This window comes from Mustela putorius, unplaced genomic scaffold (genome assembly GCF_011764305.1).
Source record: "Mustela putorius furo isolate JIRA1106 unplaced genomic scaffold, ASM1176430v1.1 tig00000145_pilon_pilon_pilon, whole genome shotgun sequence".
NCBI classification, from domain to species: Eukaryota; Metazoa; Chordata; class Mammalia; order Carnivora; family Mustelidae; genus Mustela; species Mustela putorius.
Window position 1 is genome coordinate 725,664 of NW_025421294.1, and position 23,824 is coordinate 749,487.

The window sequence follows — 23,824 nt, forward strand, 5'->3', positions numbered from 1 at the left end:
GATGACTAGTCAGGAGGCGGGAGGTTAGTTGTGCTAATGGTGAAAAATATATATTTCATCTAGATCCCATAGGATTTGCTGACAGTTGGTTATAGAATGAAAAAAAATGGGGTTTAGGATAATGCTTAGATTTTTTTACCTGAATAAACCAGCAAATGTAGTGGCCATTTACTGATAGAGAAAATGCTTGGGGGAAAGCAGGTTTGAGGTTGGAGAATTAAGAGGACATGCCATGTTTAGATATGTATTAGACTTCCAGAGGGAGATGTCCCCTCTGAAGTTGGAAGCACAAGTCTGAACTTACAGGCAGAAGTCAGGGTAAGCTTGTACGTGAGGAGCAAATAATCCGTAGATGATGATTAAAGCTGTGGGAGAGTGAGAGCTCATGAGATCACCCAGGGACTGAGTATTTGTATTAAGGAGGACTGTTTTAAGAACTCTTGCTGCTGAGGGGAACAGAACAGAGGAGAAGCTGGAAGGAGATATGAAGTCAAGGGATATTTTTATCATTTTGATTTTTTGTTTGTTTAATAAAGTTCATCCTTTGTAAAAAAAAAAAAAAAATAGAAGGCAGAGTCTATGTGCACAGATCCTGGTAGCCTGGAAACCTGATAATAGGAGGATGAAATTCTCTTGATTGCTTATATGTTACACTTGGGAAAATAAGACACAAAGTCATGAGCTGAGAGGAAGGGAGAGGGGGAAAGAGCATATTGTAAATTTGAGAAGCAATGGGAATGTGTGAAATAATCCTTTTGGAGAGTATGTTGTTTAGTATTTCAGACTTTTAGACTCTGAGATAGTGTAATCTCAGGAATGCCACATATTTCTGTGACTATTTTCCTTAAAGGAACCAGAATAGGAATAGTTCAGTCCAAAAGTCATTAAATGTAGACAGAGTGCTTCTCTGATTTGTTCAGAAAATGTGTAAAAGTCATTTGATAAATTCCAGCCTTTAAATTTTTGAATCGCTAATATAGCTTCCTGGTTCAAAATGCAAAAGGAATAAACATGTAAGCAATGAACTGTCTTCTTTCCTTGGGTCCCTACTGTCTAATTCCTTTCCCTGGAGTCTGTCAATGATAACACTTCCCTGTGCTTCCTTCCAAAGATACTTTATTGATCAATTTTTTTTTAAAGATTTTATTTATTTATTTGACAGACAGAGATCAGAAGTAGGCAGAGGCAGGTGGGGGTGGGGGAGAAGCAGGCTTCCCGCTGAGCAGAGAGCATGATGCGGGCGGGCGGGGCTCCATCCCAGGACCCTGGGATCATGACCTGGGCTGAAGCAGAGGCTTTAACTCACTGAGCCACCCAGGTGCCCCTATTGATCGATATTTTATTTTTATTTTTTTTAAGTAAGCTCCACACCCAGCTTGGAGCCCAAATCAGGGGTTGAACTCACGACCCTGAGATTGAGACCTGAGCTGAGATACTGATCTATTTTTTAAAAGCTAAAAACATGGTAGGATTTTTAAAATATTCTTTACTCCAATTAAATAAATCATTTTTTAAAATATTATTAATGGTCCTTTATCCTCTTTAATTTATACAAAAATGATTTCTAAAAAGAGCAAGGAAGAGCATCTGTTTTAATAGTAACTTTACAGTATTGGCAGCCATCTGGCAGGAGTGTATCTGTTAGATTTTTCTTAAGAAATATGTATATTTAACAAGGTTCTTTTTCCTTCTTTGTCTTCACAGCTGATCTAGCATCTTTAATGGATAAAACATATGAGAGAAAGTTGCCTGTTAGTTCTCTAACAATATCACGGGTAAGAAAACTTAAACATGTATATTTTCAAAGAGGGAGGACGAGAGGCTCTTTATATAGATGAGGCTGTGTAGATAAAGACTTCATAGGAAATATTTCTCCAGAATATGGTACGTTTTTGTGGTTACTTAAAGTGTTTTGTGGTAAAGTAGCAAACTTCTATAACCGAAATAAAAGGTAATAAATTTACCAGACTCTGATATCACTGATCATTTTTATGTATCTGGTTTATTTTTATTTTTCCAGAATATATTCTGTTTTGTGATATCATGATTTTTTTTTAAGTTGGTACACCCTTCAAAGTAATAGTATTCATTTGTTAATATTGGAAGTGATTTTGATACTTGAGGAAGTCTGTAAAAGAAAGGATATTGTTACTGTTAAATTATCTGCAGTGCAGTGGAGAGGAGAATAATATTAGGCTGGGAATCGGAAATAGCTGTTGATAGTAACCAATACTGAACACCTACCTATGCCAGCCGTTTTACTCGTTTCTTAACATACATTATCTCTGTTCATTCTTACAGCGGCTATTTGAGATAAGCGCTGTAAACTGCATTTTACATGTAAGACTCAGACTGGTTGATAACTTTCTCAAGTTCACACAGTTCATAAGTAAAAAAGTGAGCTTTTCAGTTGCCTCCCTCAAAGAGATCCTTTCTTTATCATGAATTTACTTCGTTACATTATCTACTGGACTCCTCTCAATCTCCTCATTTCCAGTGTAGGATCAATAGTATCACCCTACAGGCCTAATGCGATGCCAAAATGAAATCTTAGTTGTGAAAATTCTTTGTTGAAATTAATGGCACCATAAAATTCAAGATGTTGTTAAGTCTAAATGAGGAGAAGTAAAGAAACTCTTATCCTTTTTGGTCTGGGTCCTTTCTTTCTCCCTTTTGATATTTTCCTTTTAGTAGGGAAATAGTTTTAACTAGGTCATAACCTAAGTTGAGTAGACTCCTCATTTTCAGAGGGGAACTGAAAAGCCATTGCTCATCTCTTACATGATGGATATAATTTCTTTATGCCATAATGCCTGATACTTGTAAGCAGCACTTTAGAGCTTAACAGGCTTTCATGTACATTTTCTCACTGGGGCCTTACACTCTTCAATGCAGGTGCCTTTATTCTAGTTATGCAGATGGAGCAGCTAAGTTCCAGAACGACTATGCCATCTGTCTCTGCCACACAGCAAGCAATCAGGAGAGCTAGTTCTCAACTTTCAGTCCTGTGTTTGAAGCGTATTTTCACTGCTCCTTAATGAGATTTCTAAGTAAAATCCGTAAGTCCTAGGCATTTTTGGAAAATCTTCTCCTTTTTATTCTCTCTTCCTCTTTATGAGGCTTTAATTATATTCACAACGTGCATTTTCTCCTACTCCATCCTCTTTGCCTGTGTGTCTGTGTCAGGGTAGAATCCATTCTTGGAATAATTCTTTTCTGTTTCTTTAGAGTTAAGGAGCACACACAGGGATTTTGTGGTTCAAAGAAAGACTTTGTTGGTGCAAGGATCACAGGTTGACTCTGAACCAGAATACAAAACCAGAGTAGGAAATCAGAGTAGGAAAATGGTGTTCTCACGTTTGGAACTTGGAACATAGAGAAAATTTCAGGGTTTAAAGATAAAGGGAGATACTGATAGCTAATTATACACATAGTAAGAGGTGTTCTCTCTTGTTCTGAGCAAGTTTCATGTTTGGTTTTCAGTTTATCTAACCAGGATTGATCTGCACATAGAAAGAAGCCAGTGTATATTCTTTGCCTTAGTATAAAAGGGTTTCAAGGATGAAGTCATACCATGCGAACAGTGGTCCAATAAAATGGGTGTCTTATCTTTTTTAAGGTCAGTTTGTGAATTAGATCCAGTGTATGGCATAATCTGTATTTAACCAAAGTTTATTTTTCTATCTTTTAGTTTGTGGACAACATTTCCTCTAGAGAAGAGGTAGACCATGCAGAGTATTACCTTTATAAGTAAGTTTTCTATTCTATTTGGTTTGTATATTCTTTTACAAAAGGTGATAGGTATTATATGTTTAGCATCTTGCTTTTTAAGTTCCCATTTTGGAGATATTTCCATATCAGTGTATAGATAGCTTCCTCATTTCTTATAACTGCATCAGATTTCATATTATGAATATACTATTTAAATCAGTTCCCCGCTGTAGATAGAAGCTTGAGGTTGTTTGCTCTCTCTCTTTGTATTAGGTGTAATGGAGTAATTAACAACCTTGTACACTTGTAATTGTGCATGGGATTCTCTTAAGTATATACATTTGTAATTACAATAGCTCTTGCCAAATTGCTTTCCACTGAGATTTCACCAACTAGCATACCTGCTGGCAGTCTGTGAGAAAGGCCTGTTTTTACAACTTGGTCAAAAGGAATTTTTATATTTCTGGATTTTTTGTCAGTCTGATAGGTGAAAAATTTTATGTATCTACTTCTCTCCCTTACTTATTTGGTTGAAAATACAGTCTGTTTGCACTATTCATCTATTTTTAATTAACACTACATTTTAAAACTTTCTGTACATTACCACATTTACTTCATTCTTTCTCATAGCTCTTAACATTTCTACTGTGAAATACAGATACATACTCATGTGTACAAAGAAAAAGAAGCATGTTCAGTACAGTACCATCTATAGTAGCAAAAGACATGAGTAACCTAAAGCTTATTAAAATAAGGGGATGTCAAATAAATTATGATTTACTCTGATATTTGGTTTTTCATTAATCAGATATGTAAAAAATGATACCCTATAACTCTTTACTTTGATTCTTTATTTATTGTGTTTTAAAAATCTGATTTATGATTCATTCCAATTGCTACGTTTCAAAAATAGACTCCAGTTGAAACTTAAAATGTTTTCTAATAAGCATTACATTAAAATTTGCCATTTGATCTTACTTTGCTTTAAGAGAGTATTTTATTTTTTCCATCTGGGTTCAGTTTTTAAAGTTTTCTTTATTTCGGTGAAAATTTATTCAGTTTTTTTTTCACATGATTTTACTACATAGTAATGAGCCCCTTTTTCTTCTTTCTGAATTGGGTAAATTCTACCACCTTTTTGGAGTTTTCTGTTGAAATGTACATCTTAAGCAGATTAGATTTCACACTTTTTAAAACTTATTTGCCTCTAAAGATGTCATAAGTTTAAATTCTTGGGGCATCTAGGTTTCTCAGTCGGTTAAGTATCTGCCTTTGACTCAGGTCATGGAGTCCTGGGGCTTGAGCCCCACATTGGGCTCCCTGCTCAGTGGGGAGTTGTCTTCTCCTTCTGCTGCTCCCCTGCTCGTGCTCTCTCTTTCTCTCTCAAATGAATAAGATCTTTAAAAAAAATAAATAGGTTTAAATTCTGACTCCTAAAATCATAATTGCAAGTGCCCTCTACTCCATTAAGATAAATATAAAGGGATTCCTTGATGAGAGGAAGCCCTGCCTTTCTTGGGTGGTTCTTTGGCACTGTGAGGCTCCTTTGAGAGTTATTTTTGCCTGTGGTGGAAGGTGTATTGGGCTAGCATCTGCCTACTTCTCATTCTTTTGCTTTGTCAATGGCAAAATTCAGAAATAGTTACAATGTCTAAAGAGAAATTATTCCTTAGAATACCATCCTGTGGGACACAGTGCCTTAGCCTTGGAAGAAATACATCCCAAATTTACAACTACGTCTGTAGCATGTATTTGATTTCAGTGACTCAGCATTGAGCAAGTATTTACCGAGCACCTACTGCATATCCAGGCTATGTCAAGTGCTGGTGTATAGTGACCAGTAAGTTTAACACTGTCCCATTCCTTGTACATTAAAGTTTAACTGAGAAATTTAAGTCCTGCCTTTAAGATCATCCATGATTCTTCACATGATGTTTGGTCTGGAGTCTCACTGAAAGTTTCCTAAAATCTCTCCTTCCTGTTTCCATACAGAACATATACAAGACTCTTATCCATCTTAAATCTGAGCCACTGTTTAATTTGAAGTCCCATCCTTTGCTTAATCAAAACTGATGTTCTAATATGATACTGAATTTCAACAGTACTTCAGTAAAAAAACAAAACTAATGTTCTAACTATGACTTACCACTTTTTTATTTCTGTTCTCCCTTCCATTGCCAAGAAGATTGGCTCTTTTTCTTAGCTTTTTTTTTTAAGAAGTAAACATTTTTATGACTTCATGAGATTACTGTTATATGTATATGGGACTAGGTATAACCCCAAAAAACTGCATCAAGATATAGATAATGGAGGTTGGCTAGATTCACCCATTAGCTAAATGTCTCACTCTTACTTTCCACCCTTAGAGAATATATAAAACAGTTGTGCCTCAGCAAAATTAGAAGTTACATGTTCTGAACTCTTGGGGGTTCTCTGCATTAATTGATAGCAAGAATGTTAATCCTGAAGACACCAGGGGCCCATGGTGTTTCAATCAGAAGTCTAGGGTGAGGAAATGTTGAAGGGATTTCTTAATCCCATACAACTGACAGCTTCTTGCTCGACTGCCCTAAGGATTTCTCATTCCCCAGGCAGGACCGTCTTTGAGAATAAGGCCCACAACAGAACTTTGGGCAGCCACCTCTGTCATTAGCTCAGCTCTTTCACTGCCTTAGCTGGTGCAGACCACGCTCAACAAGTGGAGCATAGCTGCCACAGCTATGTGATCAGATCCTCCACAGTGATTATGATAAGAGTATTAGGGCCAAAGAAGTTTTGACCCTACAGTGATCAGTGGCAAGCTAATGAGCATCTGCCATCCCATCAGGTGCACAAGTAAGTAGTTCCAAGTTCCAGCAATTCAGGGTGCTTCTGACAAACATGCCTGCTGGTTATCATCCTGTCGTCCCAGGAGAGAATTTTAGCTTTTGAATCTCCTGAAGGACACAGGTTTAAAAGTTTAGGGGCTTCAAGATTAAGAGTCCCAGGGATCTTTTAAGGAGAGTTAGAAAGGCTGCTGTTGAGAGAGCAGGAGCGAGAATTTCTAAACCTTCCTCTTTGGATTGTGATCTGTTCACTGGGGGCCTACAACCCGATGATCAACTCTTCCCCCACCGTTCACTTAAAACACAAAACAAGGAAAGGGAAATGATGCATTAACAAAGAAATAATATGAGCTAGAGATGAAGTACTGTAAACAAAACCCAATAGCTAAGAAATGAGAAAACAAGGCATGCTAAAAGCTGTTGGGCTCTAACAAAACAAAGGGTTAAAACAGGAGAATAAAAGGGTGAAAAAGAATAAAACGAGGTACATATTTAGTATTCACCAAATATGTACAGATATGCCCAGGAGAGTGGGAAATAAGTACAGGCCTGCTATCACAGAAATACTCTCAGCAAGTATTTGTGGAATAGTAGCCTTCTTTCTGTGTGGTTTTCAAGCAGTCTTCCCAGAAGCCCTGAAGCTGGCTTTTCACTGGAGTTTGGGGGTATGGGTGCGAGAAGAAGAGACAGTGAGGGAGAAGCCAAGAGCTGTTGCCAGCAGCCCTCTTCTTCTGTTTAAGCTGAAGAAACTGTGTCTCCAGCTGCTTTATTGATCAGGATCTGCAGAGAGAATTCAGAGAGGTCTGTGAACTCAGAGGAAAACTGTTATTTTTCACCAACCTCTCAGTAATATTTAGCATTTCCTTTCATTATGAATACAGGCAACAGATCACAGTATTATAAGCAGCATCTGTGTCTTTCTCACTAATAAATGTAGGTTTTTCAAATAGCATTATGTTTGTAGCAGCTATCTTAAATTATGCTCATCAGTGCTTAGAAATTAAATTGGAATTAAACTACTTAATTCCCACATCTTAAGCATTTTTTAATATTTTGATAATTTTATTTCACTATAATTGGTTTCCTTTGTGATCCTGTGTGCTCTTATTTTATGCATGTAAAACATTATTCTGGGAAGGGGCTTAGGAGCTTGCAGAGTTCCAGAGAGTTCTTTGCCACAAAGAAATGTCAAGAACCCTGCTATGAGATCGTGTTTGAAAAGAAGGTCCTTTGCTTGGATTAGTCCTGCTGCTTCCCCCAGGCCTTTTGAAGTTTTCTAGATCTTTGTTTTTTCCTTCCTACAAAGAAGGCTTTATTTTCTTATTTTAGTTTAGACTTTGTAGAGTAGACAAACATATGGCTGATAGGTGTGCTGTTTTCCAAATGAAAGCTTAAATACAGCCTGCCTCCTGAGCTTCCCCGCTGAGCTGGAAGAAGGTGAAGGGAAGGTGAGGAGAAGAGGACAGGCGCCTAGATGCTGTTGGCAGGGGACCAGTGAGGAGGTGGCATGGGGCAGGAACAGGAACACTTCTGCTGGGTTTTGGTATCACTAGCCCTTCTGGCTTGATGAGGGAGAAGCCACGAGACTGCCCAGCTGTAGCAACAGAGGTTTTGAGGCACCGAGGAGAAAGGTAACCCCACAACTGATGGCTGCTGAGAGGAAAGGGCCACTCAGTGGGCATCTGACTGCTGGGCATAAGCAGCTGACTGCTGAGTCATGCTCGATGTTTATTAAAAAGAGTTTTATGGGGAGCCTGGGTGGCTCAGTCGGGTAAGCAGCTGCCTTTGGCTCAGGTCATGATCTCAGGGTCCTGGAATTGAGCCCCACATCAGGTTCTCTGCTCACCAGGGAGCCTGTTTCTCCCTCTCCCTCTGCCTGCCTCTCTGCCTACTTGTGTTCTGTTAAATAAATAAATAAAATCTTAAAAAAAAAAAAAAAAACGAGGGGAGCGTTTATATGTCCCATGTTAGTGTTGAAAAGAGTTGAGCAAAACAGTTTTTCCTTTGGGCATAGGATTAATTTCTGCTTCCTATTCCTATGCCCTCTCCTTTGGCTTTTGAAGGAAAAAAATCTTCCTACCTTTTCTGTACTAAGTTTATAATACTGTAGATTTAGAGCATTCCTAAGAATTAGATTTGCATCTTTATTTTACTGATGCAGAGACAAAGGCGTAGAGATTCACTGAGAACAGTCAGTGTGGATGATGTGCATGTAAGCCACTGCCTGTCCCACACAGAGAAAGGGAGCCACAAGAATGGAATGTGAACAGAGACCAATACTATAAAAATACAGTGTTTTCCCAGTGCAAGGTATTATCAATAAGGATCCCAGAGGGAGCTATCATTTTTTTTTATTTTCAAGGAAGCAGAGATGGAAGGGATTCCATGGAGACCAGAGTATAGAGCATGGTAGAGCATGAGAAAATGAAAATGAAGAGATAGAAGGAAATTCCTTATATTTCTTGTAATCTGTGGGTCCTTGGTGGTACTTCTAAAAGTGCTTTCTAAAAACTAAGATCTTAGCTTTTTTTTCACAAGAGATACCTTTTAAGGTTCTTTGAACTTGAGGTCAGTGTTACCTAGAGTTTTCCTTTATCATTTTGTGGAGAGCGTCTCTTGGGCCACCTAATCAATAGTTCTGAGCTCAGGACCCCCCAAATTTATGTGTGTTGCCTATGTGCATACTGATGATCCCTGAGGCAGGTTCTTTGTCTCCATCTTCAGGAGACAAAACTGTCATCGGTAAAATTGTGGCACCAGTAAAAGCTATTGTTTTCATGGTTCTAACAACTTTTAACAATTCCCATATCAGTATTTGATTATTGCATTTATTGAATGCAACCTCAAGCCATAAAAATTGCTTCTTTCCATGTGGTATCCTCTTATTTACCAAGGATGTTTGCACATTACATCTTTAAAGTCTTACTCAGGCTTTCAAGTACTTTTTGGGATCACGGCAATTTAGACATGCATGAAATGAGACTTGTTCCTTTTTTTATCAGAGTGTCAGTAATCAGAACTGATAATTTTGATCTGCAACATAATGGTCATTCCTGAAGGCAAAGTGATAGAAATTTCTAATGTGTATAACATATTCTCTCTATTTTTAAAATATAACATTTTTTTAAAGTAGCCTTTTAGGGGTGCCTGGGTTATTCACTCAATTAAGCGTCTGACTCTTGATTTCGGCTCAGGTCATCTTCTCAGGATTTTTTTTCTTATTTTTATTTTTTTAAGATTTTATTTATTTATTTGACAGACAGAGATCACAAGTAGGCAGAGAGGAAGGCACAGAGAGGTGGGAGGGGGGGGAAGCAGGTTCCCTGCTGAGCAGAGAACCCGATGCGGAACTCGATCCCAGGACCCCAAGACCATGACCTGAGCTAAAGGCAGAGGCTTAACCCACTGAGCCATCCAGGCGCCCCATCATCTCTGGATCTTGGCCCAAGTTGGCTCCTTGCTCAGCAGGAAATCTGCTGGAAGTTTCTTTCTCCCTTTCCTCCTTCCCTCCCCCAACTCATGCACTCTTGAGCTTTGGCTCTAAAGTAAATAAAATTTTTAAAAAATAAAGTAGCCTTTTGGTTTTTAACAAAAATATGGGGAATGCTGAATTAATTGTCATTCAATAAGAAGAGGCAGTTGCAGAGCTTCATGAGAAGGTCTGTTTTTCTCAGAATACAGCTCTGTGTTGTCATGAAAATGGCATGCCACCCATTAATGAGACAAAGTCAAGGTTGTGTGGCAGGATGTATGCTGCCAACACATTCATCCACACTGTACCTTGGCTTCAAGAATCTTTCGTGAGTTGCTTAACTGACCTGGCAGATACCAGGCGTCCCTGGTTGGAGACGGATGGTAGGTCAGGAACAGCTGGGGTGAGGCAGATGGCAGCCTGCATGTCTCCAGGTCCCAGGTTGGCAGCCAGTCTAAAAAAGGATGGACCAAAATAGCTTCATTTTTCACTAAACAGAAATACCCTAGTGTTTCCTTGGAAGGTGAGTACACTATCCTAGGCCTATGTTGTAAGAATCTGTCTGCCCGTTGAAAGAGGGAAAGGTGGGAGCTTATTAGGACTTTAAGCAATAGTAATTTTCCTTTGAGGGCATAAAGATTGTATATTTCAGCAGTAAAATGAAATTAGAGATTTTTCTGCTAGTGTATTACCAGATGTCATTAATATTTGGACATTGTTAAGAAAAGAGTAAAAGGCCAGGGGAGGTAAATGACTCTTGGAGCTTTTATTTTTTAAAAAAACACATCCATACTTTAATATTACTGAGTGCTTTATTTAGTTCTTATTTGTGGATCCTTACCACAGGGCTGGGAGAGTTTCTTACTGTTAATGGCTCTGCATTAGAGAATAGTCCATTTATAGTAGAATACAGGGCATTAGAAAGAATGAAAACTTTATTCATATTTCTGATGGGACAAATTATAAAGTGCATTTAGTGAAAAAAAAAACAAGGTATAGAACTTGTTATATTACCGCCATGGATTCTATGTATGCAATATGTTTATGTGCTTTTATATATATGTGGCTATATGTGTGTATGTGCATAGACTGTCTCTGGAATGATATGTATATACACATTAAAAACTGGTAATAGTGATTTCTTTGGGAAAGGAGACCTGGGTGACTTTTTTTTTTTTTAAAGACCTGGGTGACTGTTGACTGAATTCTGTCTTGTACCTTCTGAATTTCGTGTCACAGATATATATTACTTTTTACTTCTTACTATGTTATTTTTTAAAAATAACTCAACATTGTTATTGGTAGCGTCTTGAGACGTGTGTATCATAATAAAGGTATATCAGGAGTATTAGTAACAAGAAGTTTTGGATTGAAAACGGAAAATGTTGGGGGAAGTTTACTGTCTGCATAAGGTGATAAAGGCTTGATCTGTGGTAGTTGACCGTGGAAATGAAGAGAGAAATGTTTTGCACATAGGAGGGAAAAAATCAATAGGATTAATGATGGGTTGAATATAAACATAGAAAACAAGGAGGGTCAAAAATGAGCTGAAAATTGAACCTTTCAGTTAATGAGAGAATGGCTAGCTAGTCCATTGATGGAAGTTTTGAACTGGAAGCAAATTTAGAAGAAAGCAAGGTGGTGGGTTTTTCTTTTGCCTTTTCATCGTGTACCTACAGATTTCTAAGTTTGCCGTGTCACCTCTTACATCTACTGACCACATGCGAGCTATTTGAGAGGAACTGGTCACAGACCTTTGGGGGAAGAACAGCTACCGAAACATGCCTACATTGGGGTCTCCCTGATGTCCTGGTGCTAGCTGGGAAATTTTAGGTGTCTCTGAAGAGTTACTAACCTTCCAGATATGTGAAATTGGGACTTGGGAAGACTGAACAGTTTCTTTAGAGCCATGTGTCAAATCCACGCCCTAACTGCAGATTAAGGCCTCCATTCCAATAGAGAGGCTCATCAGTTCGACTAGTCTTTCTCATTGTGCTGGTTCTTTGTCCTAAGGCAGTCTAGGTAATAAAGCAGAAGATAAAGACTCCGTGGATACTCCAGTACCTCATTATGGAGTGACATAAAATTAATTACACCCGGAAAAAACCTAGCAAAAACAGGGATACAACTGTAAAAACTGCATAATCGTGAAAAAAAAGTGCTGAAATGACACTGAAGGAATCAGGCTGGCAGGAAATAGTCAAATGACATGGATTTTTAGGACCAATTTAGTTTCCACTTTGAACTGTAACTTAGAGCCAGTTAATGAACTAACTCTGGACATCAGCTTCCAAGATGAGCAAATGACCTTGGATGCTTCCCAAGGCGTGATACATAACTAAAATTCTGTTTCTCAATCTCACTGATCTAGAAGTTAGACTTTATCACTAGAAACCTGGCTTTGAAAGCCTGACATTCTGGTATTTGTTTATTTTCTTACTCAGAACTTTATTTACATAAACACTGAAGTTGAAGTTTCAGCCACATTAACTATGAATATATACACAAGAAAAACTAATGGATGTGAATAACAGAAAGTGTAAGGAGATCTCTTAATCTCATCTAGATTTGGGTGACAGGCTTCATTTACTATCTCATTTATAAATACTTTTAGTAAATTTTTTGGTATGAGAAGTTGTGTATTCACTCTTGTTTTCTAGGGAGCTGGTTTTTTTTAATCTGTATTTGATATTTTCCTATTATCTTTTTCTGTAGAGCCCACAAAGTACCTTTTTTGATGCTTTGCATATATGTGGGGTTTAAAAGGAGAGAACTAAAATAGATCTATTCTGATAGCTGATGAGCCCTCTGAATTAAACCTGAAAATTTTCTACATCTTCATATAAAAAGATACATCCCAAGTTGGTTTTTTCCACAGTATAAAGTCCTTTGAGCCCAAAAAAAAAAAAAAAAAAATCAGTTTCTTGGCTGTTTTCATAACTGCAAAGTCATTATCAAGGTAGCAGAAATTATAGCTGTAGGGCCAAGAGACTGGCCTGACTGTAACATATTAATGTTTATTAAATAGAGTGTCTTCACAATTTTGTATGTAAGGTGTTTGATTTTTTAAAGATACAATTAAGAAATCTTTTCAGGAGCTGATACAGTATTTAAGGGAGAGATGAGTAGATAAATAGAAGCTTCAAGAAGACCTTTGTGAAAACTGAAGTTTAGCTGATTTCATGACGAGTTTTGAGGCCAGTAGCAAAATGAATTCCTTAGAATTTTTGGATGCCATGTGTCTAGGCAAAAGGACACTTGAGGAACTAGAAGTATTTGATGTGAATGAATTCTCTTTAGTGCCCATGCTGCAGTCATTTTCATGATGGATTTCCAGTTATGTTTTTTATATTTCGAGATCTATTCTCTTCTTCTTTTTAGTAGTAGTATTGATTTTAAGACCAGTGGTACCACATTTCATAGCTAGTAATGGCCAAGGCTGGGGTGTAAAACCAGGCCTTCCAGCTCTAGGCCAGTACAGCACCTAAACAGTATATTTATGACACACTGGCTGTTAACGTGGCTCAGTGATGGATGCTACCAAGAGCTGAAATTCACATTGGCCATATGTTTTCATTCATGAAAGCCAGGCAGAATTTTGATAGTTCTGAAGAACACTGAAATTATTTGTTAAAATAAGAAATTTGTGGGTCTCATATATAAAACTGATGATAGTCCTTCATTTGCTAAGATAATAACAAGTACTGACAGTTAACACAGATAATACACTTTCACAGAGCTTTCAGATTCTAGCCAGAAGGGACTGCTCTTCTCTCAGTGTGCCCAGTGTTTTCTTATCTTGCCCCCCCCATTTCCTTCTGATAAAATGCAACCTGTGTTTTAAGAGCTGTCCCAAATTCCGTTTATCCATAAACTTGCCCTGATTTTCACCATTTGAATGTGATGTCTCTTCCACTCTGCTATAGCATTTTCTTTTTATCTACTCAGCCATGCCTATGTGGCTTTTTTTTTCTTTTGACTAGTCAGAAGTATGTATTTCTTATTTTTTCTTTACTTGAGAAGCAGATTAGTATAGTGGATAAGAGCATGGCCTCCGGAGCCACTCTGTCTAAATTTGAATCCCAGAGGGGCTGTCTTATATTCTCTATCCCTCAGTTTCTTCATCATTAAAATGGGAATTAATATAGTGTTTGTGCTTTAGGATAGTTATGAGACTTGAAGAAATTAATATATAAGATCTTAGAACAGTCTTGGTACAAAGTATGTTGGTACTCAGTAAATTTTAGCTTTATTGTTGTCTGCCCTACATTGTAATGTCTTGAAGACCAAGGATGATTCCTTTACCTATACTTCTTTCCTTAGGGAAAGTGTCTTTTGAACTCTAATTTCGGTTACAAAGACTAATAATCCCCCACCATTGTCACCACCCCCACCTGGGGCATCAAAGTACAGAGAGTATCAGGACTCAGGGATAGGGAGAAATAGATGCTTATGAACACTCATAGTGTAGCGTGCAGATGGAAAGGCTATCACGTGGTGGGGAGACGCTGCCTAATCCTAAAAGATAATAACTCATTGAAGGTGTATAATGTTTCTAAGTTTACTGTAGCCAAAAACCAGAAGGGGGCAGCAGAAAGTCATCTGCATCCCAGCTGTGGAGAAGAGAGAAGACCAAAGAAGGTGGTTGCTGGTTAAGAACAACCTGTACCAGAACTGGTCTCTGATAAGATATTACTGAATCATTTATCAAAATGTAGATTAGAACTGAAAGGATAGGTGTGTTCTGAGCGCTGGGAGCATGACAGAAAAACATTTAAAACAGTTGAAATAGAAATTAAGGGACTGCCTCCAGTGAGTTTAGCACTGATAGTTGGAGTACACAGAGCCACCCAGAATGTCTAAAGATAAAGTTTAACGCTGTCAGCATTCCCCACTATTTATTTTATTTTATTGTGTTCTTTCCCCAGTTGTAGAACTCAATAAGAGTTCCTATTTGTGTGGCCTAATTTATGGGAAACTGAGCTGCAATTTTATTTTTAAAAATCACTTTCTTATTAGTGTGTTACCTGCTGGGCTTTCAACTACATCTTTTCATTTAATTTGTTTTGAAGTAGTTGACAGTAACTCAGATTTCTTCTATACAGTCAATGCAAGTCCAACCAAAATCTTGGCAGAATTTTCTTGTGGAACCAGAGAAGATGATTCTGAAATGCAATGAAAGTGTAAAGGGCCAAGAATAACTGAGACACTTTTAAAAAGACTAAGATGAAATGATTGGTCTAGCAGATACATAACATGACTTAGAAAGCGACAGTAAGTAAAAATGAGATGCTGTCTTAGACTAGTGGAACCAAATGGAGAGCCCAGAAATGAACATGTACACATAATGGAAACTAGAGTTGCTTTACACATCAAAGGAGAAAGATTAGTTAATAAATGGTACTTGGACAGTTGATTGTATGGAAAAAAAATTAATTCCTACCTCAAAACACACATATACACACATTTTGTTCAGGTGGATTAAAAACTTCAGTTGACAAAAACATAAAACTTTTAGGAAAATAATATTTGTATGATATTGTGGAGGAGTTTTTTGAACAAGAAACAAACAACTAGTAAAAGATTGATAAATTTTAATGCATTAAAAAGTTATATGCCATAAACTAACAAATAAAGCATTAACAAATTAAATTAGTACCATTAAACAAATTAAAAGGCAAGCCAAAGGCCAGAATTCCGGACAACAGTTAGAAAGAATGAATTAAAGCCATACATCTCAGCTTGGTCATCTCAAAAGCGTAATGAGTGAAAAAAGGGAGGAATCATACATATAGTGTAATGTTTATGTAGTTTGAAAACATGCAAAGCAATGCAGTAGCTTATATGTCTGTGGGGATATGTGTATAAAGTGTAAGAGTATAAAAACATGCTTAACAATGAAAAACGAAATTCAGGAAATTATTTACATGTGAAGAAGGATGGGGGAGGTGTAGGAATAGGTTCAGGAGATGTATATCAGGGGCCTTTAGCTGCACTTAATCTCTTCTCCCACCATACACACACAAAAAAGTCTGTTTTCACATTTGTTAAAAAATTTATTTGAACAAAATTGGAGGCCAATTTCTTACCACTTCCTCCTTTAAAAAGTCTTGAGGTAGAACTGGCCAGCTTGAATCAGAGTCTACTTTGGCAAGAAAGACAGAGTGATATGTTTGGGCCAGATAACTACCCACTTCTAGGGATAATCTTGGGCCTCATATGGCTCTTTTCTATATACAGTCCTTTAAAAACATAAGAACTCTTTTTAGATCAAAGGCTGTACAGAAACAGGCTGTAGGCCGGATGTAGTCCATAGGCCTTGGTCTGCCAATCTTTGATCAGTACCCTCACTTATTTTCTCCTGTCCTTAAAATCTGCACTGTGTCATTTCATCTACCCTTACTTACTCTTTTGTTTTGTTGGGAAAAAAGTGAAGACTAACACATAAACTTATTCCTGAGCTCTCTGATTGTGTACCTTGGAGCTTGAGGAGGAACAGTCCTTTGGATGGCTCTTCTTCAAACCATGCCAAATATAGATAGGAATTTCATCAGCCCTGTAACAAATACTGGATAACAGCAAATGGCTGGCATGTGCTCCTTTTTACAGGGGTCCAGAAGAAGAAAGATGACCTTGTTAACTGGTAGATACCCAACTTACACAGATACTGTTTATTAATACTAATAAGTTGACCTTTTATTTAGGCATGTCTCCTACATGCAATGATTAAAATGATTAAATACATGCAATGATTAAAATCAGGACATTTAACAGTACTACAGTAGTATAATCTAATAGTAGTCGGTATTCAAATTTTGTCAGTTGCCTTATGAATGTTCTTTATGGCTGTTACTTTCTTTTCCTAGCCCAGGATCCTAGTAAGGATTATACATTATATTTAGTAGTTATATCTCTTTAGTCTCCTTTAATTTGAAACAGTTTCTCAGCGTGTGTATGTGAATGTGTGTTTCTTGACCTTGACATTTTTTAAAAGTATAGACCAATTATACTGTAGACTGGTACCCTGTTAGGATTCCTTAATAGTTCCTAGGAAGGAAGGAGTTTGTGGCCAGGAGGACCACACAACTGATGCTGCATTCTCAATGTGTCATTATCAGGAAATGCATAATGGTGATTCATTCCAATATTGGTAATGTTAATTTTCATCACCTTATTAAGGTGATATCCACCAGACTGGGCCACTATAAATTCAGCTGTCTCTCTGTAATTAGTAAATAACGTGTAAGGAGACACTTTGAGATTATGAAATATCCTGTTCCTCATCAGATTTTCACCTACTAATATTAGCATCCTTTGATGATTTTTTTTTTTTTTTTTTTTTTTTTAAGATTTTATTTATTTATTTGACAGAGAGAGATCACATAGGCAGAGAGGCAGGCAGAGAGAGAGAGAGAGAGAGAGAGGTAAGGAGGCTCCCTGCTGAATAGAGAGCCTGATGTGGGACTTGATCCCAGGACCCTGAGATCATGACCTGAGCTGAAGGCAGAGGCTTAACCCACTGAGCCACCCGCTGAGCGCCCCTCCTTTGATGATTTTCTGATTGAACCATTCCTTCAATCTATCCATTCACGTGGATTATATTTTTATATATGTTTATTTTATATATAAAAATATTTATTTTAAGCCATCTCCTTGCTAATGCCTCCAGTTCCACTCTTAACATTTCTGTTTTCCTTTTAGACTTGCCCCTTCCCTAATTTTGTAATTCTCCTCTGGCAGTAAGAAATCTGATTCTCAGTATTTTTTGTTGTATATGTGTTTTGCAGATACTTTCTCCTAATATAAGATTTTGCTATTTAGTTTATTAATGGGTTGTTTTGATGAGTAGAAGTTTTTAATTTTGATGAAATCAAATCTAACTAATTTTATGGTTATTATTTTCTGTGTCCTAAGTAGTTATTGCCTACCCCTCAGTCATATATATTCTTCTGTTTTCTTCTTTAAAATGTCATCATTTTAGATTCTATGTTTCAGTTTAATTTTATATCTCAAACCAATTCTTGCATATGATTTAAGTGTTGAAGTACCTTTTTCCCCTTATGGATATTCCTGCTTTCTGTGTTATTTTCCATTCATCATGCTATACTCTTAACTGCTGTAGCTTTTGAAGCCAGATAGTGTAAGTCCTTCACCTTTGTTCTTTTTTAATATTATTCTGTTACTCTAGGTTCTTTACATTCCCATACACCTTTTGGAATGAGACTGTCCGTTTTCCTTAAACAGGCCTACTGGGATTCTGATTGGGATATTATTAAGTATGTTAAGAAGAATTTGCATCTTAATTGGGACCTTATATGATGTCATAAAATACTGAGTCTTCCAACCCGTGAAGATGGGTTTGACTTTTTTATTTATTTATTTGTTTATTTTGGGGGGGGGGGCTTTTTCTCTCAGCAATGCTTTTATAAATTTCATTGTGGGAATCTTGCAAGTCTTTTGCTAAAATTTATTGCTAAATATTTTAGGGGGTTTTATATTACTGTGAGTGAAGTTATTTTTCTAAATTTTATTTTCCGGGCCACCTGAGTGGCTCAGTTGGTCCTTGATTTCAGCTCAAGTCATGATTTCAGGGTCATGAGACTGATCCCTGAGTTGGGCTCCATGCTAGGTGTGGAGCCTGCCTGACATTATCTCTCTTCCCATACCCCTCCACCTGCTTTTACATGCACATACACACTCTCTAAAAATATATATATATATTTTTTTCCAAGTTTATTAGAAATACAGTTGATTTTTATCTCATGACCTTGTATCCTGAGACTGTGATAAATTCACTGACTAATTCTAGTAGTTGTTTGTAGATTGTTTAATGTTTTCTACATATCCAGTCATGTTGTCTGTGAGTAGAAATACAGTTTATACCCTTCCAAATTTTAGGCCTTTTAATTTCTTTTTCTTGCTTTATTGCACTAACTAGGACTTCCAGTACAATGTTCAATAAAAGGACAGGGGCACGTATCCTTGCTTTGTCCCCAGTCTTGGCAGAAAGTAATTTACTGTTTCACCTTTAGGAATGATGTTAGTTTTAGGTTTTTCATAATGCTCTTTATCAGGTTGAGGAAGTTCGCTTTTATTCCTAGTTTCCTGACAGTTTTTATCATGATTGGATCTAAGTTCTATTAAATATTATTTCTACTAAAGTAAAGGTGGTCGTATGTTGTCATATGTAAATTATTGTTATAATAGTGAATTATAATAGAACCAGCCATTTTTCTCCATTCTGTTGCAGAAATTCTTGAAAGTAAACTTGTTAATATTTGTCAAAGATATTTGTGTCTGTGTTATTCATCATACTGGTCTCTAAATTTTTTTGCTTATAACATCCTTGTGTGGTTTTGGCATCAGGATTATGTGATGTCATAAAATGTTTTAGGAAATGTTCTATTTTTCCGAAATTTTGTATAAGATTTTATTTCTTTATTGGTAGCATTCATCATTGAAGTCATCTAGGTGGGCCTGGAGTTTTCTTCTTAAGAAGATTTTAATTAGAGATTTGATTAGAGATTTAATTAGAGATTTGAACAGATATAGATCTTCTCAGTATAATTTTGTATTTTTCTTTTTTGGTGATGTTGACATGTTCTTACATGCTTAACAGCCATTCATATTTCTTTGAACTTTCTTATCTTTTATCTTCTTTTACTGTTTTGTTGGTCTTTTTCTTAATTTGTAGGACCTCTCAATGGTTAGGGAATAGCTTTGGATGATAAATATTCTTATTTTTCTCATTTCTTTCTGTTTTTGTAAATTATTTTGCTTTATGGTAGTCTTTGTTTTGTAGATTTTTTTTTTAAGGTACTTGAATTTATCAATCTTTTACTATATGGCTTTTCCATTTTTCTAAGGATGACAATTCTCCATCACAGAAACTTCCCCATATTTTCCTTCAATGAATGTATACTTTCATTTTTAACATGTAAATATACAGTTCATCTGGAGTTTATTTTGGTTTAATTATGTGAAGTACAGATCCACACACATACATACCCACATTTTTTTAAAAAAGGCTAACCAGTTATCCTAATGCCATTAAAAAAAATAAATAACCTCTTTGCCTACTGCTAATTTATTCCACTTTATCATATACTAATTTCTTGTTTGAGTTTGGGTCTGTCTCTGAATTTTTGGTGCTATTCCACTGATTTGTTTTTTCCATCCAATAGTATCACATTTGTTTTGATCATCTTAGCTTCTGAATATGTTTTAATTATCTGAGTAGAAGTTCGTAATTCTGTCCATCCCTTCATTCAGCCTGTACTGTTTCCCTTTCTCCTATACTTAGCAACCTTGTTAATTGTTAGAAATATTTTTCAAATACCTTATTTGGGTATACTTTTTCCCCCTCCCTTTCTGTAGTGGGGAGGCTCAAGTGATAGCTGAAAGTCCTAGATAGGTGACCAGGGCCTCAAAAAGCATTTAGGGCATGTTTATGTGAACAAGAAAAAAAAAATTGCCTCTTCTGAGCAGATAAATTAGGGAAAAGGTACCTTTCCTGAAAGATGCATCCTTGTACCCAGTTACACAGTTGCTAGGGCTGGCTTTTGTCCCTATTCGTACCTTTGGGAAGCGCTCAAAATGAACCACTTTACAATCATAACCATCTCAAATTATACTGCATCATATTAATAATGTAGTCAGTGAAAGAATTACCAGGAAAGCCAGATGCATACTCCTTCCCTTGCCTCCTCCTCCCCATCTGAGCTGTTAGCCCCAGAGCTGGCTAATTACATCATTCAATAATGTGCTTCCTTAAGTGGGAGTATAAGTGGCTGGTCACACTAAATAACTCCCTGCCTTTAGGAATGCCCAGATTGGGATGAGAGTAAATAAACCTCTTGAAAGTCCAGTTGGCCACCCATCAATTGGACTGACACTGTGGGTCATCATGGTGAAGGTCAAATAATAATAATTACTTGTGTCTTTCCAAAAGTACATCATCATCTCATTGTTTATTGTCCTCTTGAAAAAGCCTGCAAAACTGAAAGGGCAGATACTGTTCTTGCACTTATTTTGTCGGTGAAGGAAGTTGGCCAGAGGAGAAACTTTTCCAGAGTTGAAAGAACTAGGCTAGTGAGTGACAGCTCACTTGATCTTAGATCTTTTGAAACTTGAGTTTCTTCCTCTAAGCCTGAAAGCACACTTACTTCCCACATCATACCATTTCATAAAAACATTATTTGTTAACTCCACAAACATTTAGGCAGATTAAATGTATATCATCATTAAATTGTGGTGATGTATTTTATCGTTATGAAAGTACACTCATATTTCTGACGTGTTCATATCACTTTCCCTAGTGTTCCAAAATACTTCCTATTCAGAGATACTCTATGGTACAAAGAGAATAATAATACCTTTTTAAGGAAAAGGCAAAAGTTGCCTAATACTTGTTTTGATTTGTTAGTTGAGGTCTGTAAGCTTCTGGGCTTTTCAGAAGATTGAAAGAGAAGGATGTTTTGTTTTGAGAAGGATTTTGAGAATAAGGTTACTTTGTGGTTATAGTCCTATGATAAATTAAATTTGTCCTGTTTATAATTCTGTAATTTTACCATACTTCGAGGAGTTGGCTTTTCAGTTTTTTGTTGTTGTTGTTTACTTTTTGCTATTTCTAATGTGCTCTTTGCCATAGAAACAAAGTTTACTCTCACGTCTCTGGATACAATATAGATTTGAAACCAAGTAGGAAAACTGTTGAAGCTGCTTTTGAAGTTGGGAGTCAGTGCAAAAGTAGTTTTTTTTTTTTTTTTTTTTTTAAGATTTTATTTATTTATTTAAGAGAGAGACAGTGAGCGAGAACATGAGCGAGGAGAAAGTCAGAGGGAGAAGCAGACTCCCCATGGAGCTGGGAGCCTGATATGAGACTCGATCCTGGGACTCCAGGATCATGACCTGAGCCGAAGGCAGTCGTCCAACCAACTGAGCCACCCAGGTGCCCCGCAAAAGTAGTTTTTAATGCCTCTAGATCTCTCTCTCTCTCACCCTCCCTTTCTCCATTTCTAAATACTACCTTTCTTTTTAGATAATAATCGTTTGGCCTCTACTGTGAAATCACTTTGGCCAACTATTTTATAGTGATTGACATAGTTCACCTGGAGGATATTTACTTGGAAAGCAGTATCTGAATGCACATTGTTTTTAAAAATCTTGATATCTTATTACTGCAATGTAGTACAGATTCTTTTTAATTTGTTTTGATATCTGCATATTTGGCAGCAGTAAATTTGATTTTGACTGCAGGCACTTTGGACTTCAAACAAAATGCATTTCTGGAGAACTGGCAGTCCAAGGTGAATTTTTGAAGATAATGATTATATCTTATTTGACTTTGTATTCCCAGCACTTATCTGTGCCTGGAATATTGCTGACCCTTAATAAATATTTGTTGAATGAATGATGGAACAAAGTCTATAGCAAATTAGTGCCACTTAAAATCCTGACTGTGTACACATTATCTTCTTTTGCTTATACATTATTTGAACCCATTTAATAAATGAGTAAGGATATGTTTTTAGGCAGTTTCAAATAGATTTTATTGTTAAATAGAATAGGAAAGTAGTGTGGTTGGTGGTAAGCCTTAGACTGGGAGCGGAAGTTCCCTGTGGTTCTCCAAAAATGATGATAGTCTGATCGTGGTCAGGTCACTTAGCCTTGGTGACCTCAGTTTTCTCATCTTTAAAATAAAGATAGAAAGTTATATAGAAATCACTTAGCTCATACATCTAGAAATGTTCTGGAAAGGTTAAAAGCATTGTAAAAGTACAAAGGGAAAATGCTTTCTTGATGGCTTTCCCTAGAGCTCTGAGCCACAGTTTGGGAAGGTTTGGGGTTCCTTTTGCTATAAAATGCAGCGTGTTTTTTGCTATGGAGAAAGTTTCATGAACCTAGTGGTAACACATAGCACATTTCTGGTTCCTTCTATATGGTTGCCTCTTCTGTAGTTCAAGAACATTTCCTTGCTATTCATTTCTGTGCCTATAACTATGAACTGAGTCAACAGCAGATATATAGAACATGAAAGAGCACATGGTACCACTTTGGGGACCTTCACCTCCATTTAAATCCAGGCCTTGGGAAAGGTGCTGTTCAACTCCTTTATTAGGATTAGGATTTGGGGCAATTGTGTGTATACTATATCTACTGGTCCTTGAGGGAAGCTGATAGGGATACCCATGTCCTTGACACATTAAATCAGGTCAGACAAGAAAGGTGTGGGTCTTAGAAATAGGAGGAAGTAATATATATATATATCTGATTTACCTGATCCAATGTCTTTTCAGTTCTCTGACAATAAAAAAGCTGCCATATAAGTAATTATATGTGCTCCCTCAAATTCTCACTACTTTCTTTTGTTCTTCATGATTTACTTGTAATATCCTAACATCTTTCGTTTATTTTTTAATGCACTCCAGCAAGGCCTGTTGTTTCTCCGTCTACGTTCTTGTGTCTTCCCCTTCTGTGTCCTATAAAATATTATCCTGCATCAAGCTGTAACCTGTTCTCTATTCTATTTTTTTGTTTCTGGTGTCCATATTCAAATTTTATTTATAATAATCTTCAAAGTAGAAAAAATATCATTAATGGATTGAAAATCAGAATCCTGGTTTCATTTCAAAATTCTAATCAGTGGTTTAAAATAAGGTATTTGACCTTAAAGTTAAATTCATTAATGTCATAGATCTACAGTGAAGTCATATTCTTGGTTTTCCTAACAACCAAGTTCCTTTTTAAATTAAGACACTAGATATTGCTTGTATTTTACAAGTTAATATGTATGGCTTCTTGGATTAACAATTCC

General features: G+C 36.7%; 1 protein-coding gene across 4 annotated transcripts in view; it reads left to right on the forward strand.

Annotated features, from left to right (window-relative positions):
• The window catches only part of MRPS27 (mitochondrial ribosomal protein S27), an 86,561-nt gene that overhangs the window by 17,056 nt on the left and 45,681 nt on the right, over window positions 1-23,824 (forward strand). For 2 of the 4 annotated variants that reach the window (XM_004764480.3, XM_045075233.1), the window contains exons 3-4: window positions 1,705-1,775; window positions 3,692-3,750. In XM_004764480.3, coding sequence (XP_004764537.1) covers window positions 1,705-1,775; window positions 3,692-3,750 — 130 coding nt within the window. Of the gene's footprint in view, window positions 1-1,704; window positions 1,776-3,691; window positions 3,751-23,824 lie in introns of those variants that run through there. The other 2 variants (XM_013062486.2, XM_004764482.3) reach the window with 2 other exon arrangements.